The sequence below is a fragment of the Podarcis raffonei genome, chromosome 13 (genome assembly GCF_027172205.1).
Source record: "Podarcis raffonei isolate rPodRaf1 chromosome 13, rPodRaf1.pri, whole genome shotgun sequence".
Taxonomy (NCBI): Eukaryota; Metazoa; Chordata; class Lepidosauria; order Squamata; family Lacertidae; genus Podarcis; species Podarcis raffonei.
Window position 1 is genome coordinate 18475456 of NC_070614.1, and position 8975 is coordinate 18484430.

The 8975-nt window shown below is 49.4% G+C and overlaps 1 protein-coding gene across 7 annotated transcripts in view; it reads right to left on the bottom strand.

Annotated features, from left to right (window-relative positions):
- AP2A1 (adaptor related protein complex 2 subunit alpha 1) overlaps window positions 1–5399 on the bottom strand; it is a 37671-nt gene extending 32272 nt beyond the window's left edge. For 5 of the 7 annotated variants that reach the window (XM_053362513.1, XM_053362510.1, XM_053362508.1 and 2 more), the window contains exon 1: window positions 5194–5399. In XM_053362513.1, the coding sequence (XP_053218488.1) occupies window positions 5194–5260 (67 nt within the window). In that variant the 5' untranslated portion in view covers window positions 5261–5399. The remainder of the gene's footprint in view (window positions 1–5193) is intronic. The other 2 variants (XM_053362512.1, XM_053362509.1) reach the window with 1 other exon arrangement.
- Window positions 5400–8975: the final 3576 nt, after the last annotated feature.

Consider the following 8975-nt stretch of genomic DNA (forward strand, 5'->3'; position numbering starts at 1 on the left):
AACACACTGAATAAAGCTACTGCTCTTTGCCCTGATAGAAAACACCCAGATTCGGGAAGTGGTATAGGAAGAAAGGATTACTACCCGCCCACTGCTCTGATCTAATTTTGGGGTCTGCTTTTAAATGAAGGGAGGGGGAATTGGACGATTCAGCCATGGACCTCCCACATCTGTGGGTCCTTACAGGGAGGGGGGAAGCCCACAGAGGTCACCCATAAAAGGCAACTTGTACCGCTTTGGAGGTGGCTGTGTAAAGCAGTCAACCCCATACTAGAACTGGCAAGAAAGGGCAGACTTCTCTTGTCTACACAGGAGCACCTGAAGAGTAAACACTCCTTTTCCAGTTGGCTCCTGAGTGAGCGAGAGCCAGATTGAAGACAGTGCCACTCTCAGAAAAGGGAACCCCATCTCTTATTTCCACAACAGCCACTTTTAGTGACAGGACCTAGGACCTAAAAAGGATTTGCCAGGTGAAGCACAAAACCACCCATAAACAGGGGGAGGGGGCAAGTACACATGGATCCCTTGCATATACAACTTGTTCTGGTGTGGGGCTGCTTTTTATATATGGGACACAGTGATTGACCCCTTTTGGGGAAGAAGGCAGGTGCCCAATGGCAATAGTAGGTCACCCACTGGGATCGGAAGGCATGGAAACCAGCAGAGGGTGGAGTCAGAGCCAATGATGCAAAGAGCCAACTCATGTATAGCTTTGCAATCCCATCCTCTTCCCTGCTGAGTTCTGCACTACTGAAACTGAGGAGGAAGCTGCCAGCTGATGCCACCCGTGGACTGATAGAAGGCAGATAGAGGTTGGTTGGGGAGTGCCCCATTCACCATAACGGGATAGTCTCCACTGGTCCTTCCTTGCTCAGGACTGAAACATGGTAAGCTCAAAGCTAGGAGAAACCATTAAATGGAAGGGCGAAAGACATACGGGCTTCTTAACCCAACAAAACGGAAAGCCGGAGGAGCTACTCTGGAGGGTGGTTGGTTGGGTGGCAATTATTATTTAATTGCAGGGTGATGTGCAGGGTGATGCTCTCTAGAGAGTGTGTTCCCTTATATCTCCACCATATGTTTTAACTTAAACAGGGGACAAATCCAAACTAGATGCTGGCTACCACTTTTACCTGACACCAACAGGTAAACACACAACTCCTTGCATTTGTTGTGAATGAAGCAGGAAAAACAACTAAGTTCCTTAGTCCAATTTCATTGCCAGGAGTCTTTTTAAATATATATATATGTATAAAAATAGAAAGTGTCATGCAGTTAAACAGTCTGGATTGCTCTCTCATTTTGTCCCAGTAACACCCTGTCAGGAGTGTGTGAGCAGTGCCAAGTGGATGGTCCAACATCACAATGCTTAAGAGGTGCAAAAAGAAAGAACCTGAAACATAAGGGCCCATGACCCCCCCTCTAGGCTGGCTTTCCAGATGTTGTTGGACCTGGACCAGAACTCCCACCTTTCCTGGCTGGTGGGAAAGGAGCTGGAGTCCAACAATTTAGGGAAGGCCACAGGTTTCCCACGAAGATCCATCGCCTCTAATAGAAGACTCACAGGACTATTAATACCTGCATGACTGTATAATATGAGGAAATCAGTAACAAGCAGGAATGTCTTTGCGACAGACCTGTGAAATGTGTTAACTATTGCATCCTGCTCTTGCTTTACAAGCCCAGAGACTTCTCCATGAGACTCCCGCCCCCATCACTGATCTCGTCCACATCTCCTTAGCTTCCCCACTGATGCAGGATTCAGTGTCCCACTCCCGAGGCCAAGCTCTCAGCCCATCATGGAATTCCAGATTTCACAGGTCTGCATTAATGTTTCCCACATGACATCCACCCACATATGCAACTGCTGGAAGGACTCCTACATCTTCAAAAGCATAACATATCAACTGGCGCTGAGATGCAGCCTCCTTTCCGGCTCAAACACAGCACTGCTGCCCACACATTCCCTGGTGCTTCTCTGGCTGCCTGTTCCTTCTTTCGCTGGTGCTGGAGAGAGACTCAGGAAGCCTGAACTGTTGCTCCTTTCAGAAACTTCTCTAGAATTCTCCCAACCCTCAACACACCATTTCTGTCATGTCAATAAAAGAGACACCTGCGACTCAAAACATTTTGCACACAACATCCCGTCCCGAAATATTCATCCTAAGGCCTTGGGGAAACACCTCTCTGACATTTGCTAAACACTGATGTCTCTGTTAACAGTTTGTGGCTTGCAACTGCAAATGATTTGGCCTGGTTCGCTCATTCATATGACCTTCAGTCAAAGTCCCCTTCAGTCTTTGCCCATTTTACAGATGGAAATGGAGGATAAGGGTTCACTTTTCACAAACAGGAATGTGGGATTTCCTGAGACTAGAATGGCTGGCTGCCAAAAGGGGCAGGCCCCCTGCACCTTTAATAGTTGTTTGCCAGGGAATTTTGGCAGCTGCTGCTTTTCTCATTCCTGCAGGACATGTTGCACCTGACAAAATGCCCTCCTGCACACAGTTATTAAAGGTGCAGGAGGAACCACTCATTTAATTTGGCTATTTTTAGGACATAAGCACTGAGGAGGTGTGTCAACAGGAGTTCCAGAAATGGACCACCCACTCCCAGGTTTTAATTCAGAGAAGAACTGACAAAATACTGGTGTCTCCAAATTGTCAATGTGATACAGTAGGCATATGGGTCTGCATAAATCTGCATAAAGCCACCTCAGTAAGAGGCCCAAGCTGAGGCTTAAGCTGAGATTCGAACTCTGATCTTGCAAGTTTAGATCCTTAGAAACCTAGAAGATGCCTTACTTATACCAGGTCTGACTGCTCATCTAGCCTGTATCATATACTCTGATTGGCAGCAGCTCTGTAGAATCTCAGGCAAAGAAAGGCTCTCTCATCATCTGTTACCTTATTTGTTTTTAACTAGGATTCTAGCAATTGAACCTGGGATGTTCTACACACAAAGCACATGCTCAACCACCGAACTATAGTCACTTCCATAATATTTATTTACAGAGATGCTAGGGCCAGCTACAGTGTTCAAAGGTAGCCTCGAATCTAGAACATCACACACACACACAAAACCTCCGTCTCCAAGCAAAGACACAGGGAAAGAGGCCTGTGTCTCCACTTACCCTTTGCCAATTCAGACAGTCTTTAAGCTCTGCTGAATTTCCTACAGCAAGGGTGGGGAACCCATGGTCCTCCAGAAGTTGCTGAAGTCCAGCTACCATCAGCCCCAGCAAGAACACCCAATGGCCAAGGAAGATGGGAGTTGTAGTTCAGCAATACCCAGATAGCCAAAGCTTCCCCACCTCTGCACTACAGGATGATTCTCTCCTCCCCTCTCCCCAATTAATTTTCAGTGCAATGAAGTTATCTCAAGAATGTTCCAACATGTCACATAACTACATTTTGTCACGGCCTGGTCAAATTCACTTTTTAATAATATTTTCTATTACGGTGATGGGTTGTGCTCTTACACTCAGACTTCATTGCTAAACCTCAGTGGTGGGAGTAGAAGGGAAAGGAATAAGTTTTAGGAGATCTGCTGTCTAAAAATGACGATGTGACATTAACCCTGCAAGCTGTCACCCACAGAGTATTGTTCTGGTAACCGCTACTTGTATTGTTCTTGCAAAATTGATGTTGCACAACACTTGTGTCTGTGGGTTTCTTTGCCAAGGAGAGGAAGGGTGGAGGGGGAAACTAGGATTCAAGAGAAGGAGGTGGGGAAAGTGGGCTAAATCAAATAATTCTAGCCTCTGGCCACAGAGAATCCCCATATAAGCAGATGAAAGCTGGATTGGGATCTCCTCGGTTTCAAATATACCACCCTTGTTTCGGTGACCACCATAATCTCTCCCAAGATCATAAAAGCAGTTTGAAAAATGACTTGCTAAATACTTGCTACTAAGCCCAGAAACTGGAAATTTATGTGCTCGAGAGTGTCAAATAATGCTAGGGTTTTGTAATGAACCACAAATGTGTACTCAACAGCCATGCTCTAACAGAGCCACACATTTGACCTGTTAACTGTTGCTCCTCTAGACGCCAGCCAACAGCCATGGGGTACGAACCCCATGGAAAAGATGCCCTACCCAACAAGAATCAGAAGCCCTGCCACAATTTATTTTGTCATTTCAAAGCAGAATCTCCTCCTCCCACCATCCTTTTTTTTAAAAACCACAACACAGGATGTACATAGCTGTTCCTCATTTGCTGGCAACAACATTCCTTACGGTGCCAACTTCTGGAGATCCGTTTCAACCCTACATGCAACACAACGCTCCTCAAAGAAAGGCAATTCATGCAAAACCTAACTCAGCCCAAGGGAAGTTCTGGAGCCAGTCCATCCAATCTGCTCTGGCAAGGCCTGAGTACCGGCGCCTGATTCACTTGCAACCTCTCCGGATGCCCTTGCGTTAGCTGAGGAGGAGAACCCCAACTCCCGCCTGGACAAAGCGGGGAACCTCTCCACAGTCCTCCTATAACCTATCTCCTCTTCTCATTGCCCCCAAAGCCTCACCTTACCCCACCGCACCCCCCCCCGCCTTGCAACTTCCTGCTCATCACCCCGCTTCGCCTTTCTCCAAGGCCTTAAGTCCTGGAGTCAGGGAACACCTGGCGCTGAAAACGGCACATCCCACTGGCAGCATCACCTGCGTAGCCCTTGGGTGGGGGAGAGCCTCCAGTCAACCCGGCATCCCCCAGTCATTCAGGCCACTTCTGTCTCCCTCCAGCTGCACCCCTGCCCCACAACCCCCCCCCCACAACGATGCCCATTTCTCCCAGTGCCCCACGCGGCCCACTCTCTTGGCGGGCATGCCCGAAATGCCAAGCGTGTCCACTCTTAACCCATCACCCTGCAGTGGCTCGCTCGCTCCCTTTTCCCCACCCCACCCCACACTCGCCACGACCCCCTGCGAGGAGCCTGGGAAGAGCCCCCTCCGTCCCTGCCTGCCTTCGCCCTCAGCCAACGGCCGCCCCCTCCGCCGGCTCGCCCACCCCCTTGGCCGCTGCCCGACCCGGCCCCTCCCCAGTCCTCCCCGCGGTCCGACGCCCGCCCCCCCCCCGACGCCCCACAGCGTCTCTCTCCCTCCCTCCCTCGCTTTCAATGCCTCCCTCCCGGGCCCCCCCCCGCCCCACTCCACACCCCGCGGTACGGTCTTCCCCAAGGTCCGCGTCCCCTCACAGTTTCGGATGTCGGAGATGAACACGGCCAGGCCCCGCATCCCGTCTCCCTTGGAAACGGCCGGCATGGTTGCGGTGGCGGATCGGGACCCCCCCTCGGGCGACGCTACCCCCCCGTTCCGCTCTCCGCTCCGCGGCCCCGAACCTGGCCCAGCAAAGCAAGCAAGCAACCGAACCCGACCCGGACCGATCCGATTGGCCGCTCGCTCCGTCCGTCGCAGGGACGCTTCGCCGTCCTATTGGGCCGCGGGGCCGCCCCTCAACCTTATCCCTGCCCCTATTGGTGGAAATCAAACCAGTCTCCCCCGCGATTTGCCCGGCAGGTTTAAATCCCGCCCTATTGGATCCAGTGGGCTCCTTATGTCAAATAAGTCCCGGACTGCTCGGCATTTTCCATTGGGCGGGAGTCACGGCAAGTCCCGCCTGCAGCTCCTTTCCTCCCGCCCCTTCAGATAGTCTCTCTCTCCCGGTGGCCTCTCATACATGTCGCTCAACAGATGCTCCGCCCCACCCCTCCTCCCAGCTCCCCATTTCTGGTACTTCTTGCGAAATCAGCAAGCTAGAGGATTTTTTTTTTCGGAAAAGAAAAAGAAAGGAAACCTCCGCCCAACTGACAGGCGGTCAACACTTCTTCTAGGCTCTTATTGGACGGGAAACCCCTTGTCCTTCAAGCCAAACTCCTTGTCGCATTGGCTGACTGGGCTGACAGGGGAACGGCGGCAAAAGGAATGGTGGGGGGCGGAGGCTTGGAGACTGGTCTGCATTTCCGGAGAGGCGGTGCGAATGTCGTCACCACGTTTGAGCCAATAGGCGCTAGGAGTAGAACGTAAAGGGGAAGAACGCAGTGTGTGTTCTAATCCTTCACCTTTTGGGGGGTGAGTTCGAGTCCTGCGCGCCAAGTTCCGACGTGTTCTTTTGCTTTAAGGCTAGAGAGTATTGCTCCTATAAAGTAGGTGACCCTTTAAAGTCCATTTTTTAATAAAAGTCATAGTAAGGTAAATCTTTATGAAAAAGAAGTAACGTGTCATAAAATAGTGAGCAAACTTTTGCCTCTTCAAACTCGCCTGCTTCCAGGGATACACTTCTGGCAATTCCCCCCACTAAAGCAGTTGCAGGCACAGGTATAATTGCAAAAGGTCATAGCCTGGGCTAAGCAGCTGCTTCCACACATAATGAAAAGGAAACGATGCCATTTTATTTTATATACAGTGGTACCTCGGGTTACATACGCTTCAGGTTACAGACTCCGCTAACCCAGAAATAGTACCTCAGGTTAAGAACTTTGCTTCAGGATGAGAACAGAAATCATGCTGCGGCGCTACAGTAGCAGCGGGAGGCCCCATTAGCTAAAGTGGTGCTTCAGGTTAAGAACAGTTTCAGGTTAAGAATGGACCTCCAGAACGAATTAAGTACTTAACCTGAGGTACCACTGTACCCCACTTTTTATACCCAAAAGTCTCTTGAGTGTAGTAAAAGATTCTCAGCATAAAATGAGGTTGGAGTCTAGGATCAGGGCTGCATTTCCTTCTCTAGTCATTGGCCTTCCTTTGGCCAATGCCTGCACGCTACGCAAGTCACTCCTACTAAGGATCTCAGAGGCAGGGCGTAAGTGCTGAGTATCTGAAACTTGGCCTACATGGACTTGGGCTCCATGATCACTGCAGATGGTGACAGCAGCCACGAAATTAAAAGACGCCTGCTTCTTGGGAGAAAAGCAATGACAAACCTAGACAGCATCTTAAAAAGCAGAGACATCACCTTGCCGACAAAGGTCCGTATAGTTAAAGCTATGGTTTTCCCAGTAGTGATGTATGGAAGTGAGAGCTGGACCATAAAGAAGGCTGATCGCCGAAGAATCAATGCTTTTGAATTATGGTGCTGGAGGAGACTCTTGAGAGTCCCATGGACTGCAAGAAAATCAAACCTATCCATTCTGAAGGAAATCAGCCCTGAGTGCTCACTGGAAGGACAGATCCTGAAGCTGAGGCCCCAATACTTTGGCCACCTCATGAGAAGAGAAGACTCCCTGGAAAAGACCCTGATGTTGGGAAAGATGGAGGGCACAAGGAGAAGGGGACGACAGAGGACGAGATGGCTGGACAGTGTTCTTGAAGCTACCAGCAGGAGTTTGACCAAACTGCGGGAGACAGTGGAAGACAGGTGTGCCTGGCATGCTCTGGTCCATGGGGTCACGAAGAGTCAGACACGACTAAACGACTAAACAACAACAATCTGAAAGTTGCTCAGCTGGTGGCTGAAGGACGCCTTTCCTTGCCCCTCATAGGTACTGAGGACCTCACAGTCAAGGGCACCTGCAATTGGTGTCCATTGGAACCTGTAGGGTGGAAGGCAGGGAGACCTAATGGCAGGAAGAGCCTGCTTAATTCTAGTTTGGTTCCCATCCTGCTTATTGCTGAGTTCTACAGTGGCACCGCGGAGACTAAGGAGGAGGAAGCCAGTGCCACCCTTAAGTCTGTTTGTGAGGCGCCATTCACACTGTATCACCACGCTATGATACCACTTTAAATAGACATGGCTTCCCTCACAATTCTGGGAACTGTAGTTTGTTAGGAGGACACGCCCCTCCCCTATTTACTTCACAGAGCTACAGTTCTCAGAGTGGTTTAAAAACCAACCTCGCTTAAAGTGCTTTCATGGCACAGTCAATGGGGCCGAAGTAAGAAGGCAGAGAGGTGTGGGCAGTCTGAGCTTGGGCCAGTGCCCCATAATGAGGTGGCCTTCACTGGTCAAAGGGATGGGACTGAGCAGCTAGAACTCCTGCTATTTTGGACCGCAACTCACATCAACCCCAGCCACTCTAGAATAGTCAAACCTCGGCTCCCAAATGGCTCCGTTTTTGAAAGTTTCCGCTCCCGAATGCCGAAAACCCAGAAGTAAATGCTCCAGTTTTTGAACGTTTTTTGTAAGCTGAATGTCCGACGCAGCTTCTGCTTGAGTGCAGGAAGCTCTTGCAGCCAATCAGAAGCCACACCTTGGTTGTAGAACGTTTTGGAAGCTGAACGGGCCTCCGGCGGAACGGATTACGTTCGACAACCGAGGTTTGACTGTACAGTGATACCTCAGTTTTCAAACATCTCCACTGATGAACATTTTGGTTTTTGAACGCCATACACTCAGAAGTAAGTGCTTTGGTTTTTGAACATGCCTCGGAAGTTGAACATGGCATGTGGCTTCCGTATTGAGGTTTTTGTATTGAGTTTTGGGTTTTTGAACATTTCGGAACTTGAACGGTCTTCCAGAACGGATTACTTTTGAAAACTGAGGTACTACTGTAGTAGAGCACATGTGGAGTCAAACCAGATGTCTGTCTAATCTGACTCTGGGATATTTTGCACATATAGTAATGCTTAACTATGGTTTAGTGTTACAAGGGCACACTGCAGCAAGCCTCTGGCTTCCATGCTCCCTTCTCTGGTGTAGCACTGAGGAGGAAATCAGAAGTTTCCATAGTTTGCTTTTTAGGTGACTCATAGTTTAATGTTGCATCCAAGCCCTAAACTCTGGGGAATCTTAACTGTTGAAGCAAGCCAGCTTTTTAAACCATGGGTTGAAATTTTGGTTTTAAAGTTTGTTATGTTATGATGACACGGCAATCATAACCATGCCAGGGAAGGAGCAGTGGCTCTTTCATGTAACGCTAATCTGTGTTTTAGTATTCAATGTGAATCAGAGTAGTATCTGCAGCTCGCAACTGATATTAGTGAGTCAGAAACTCTGGTCCCTGGCAAAGCAGATTCTGTGTTGGCGTGGAAGAGCATAACA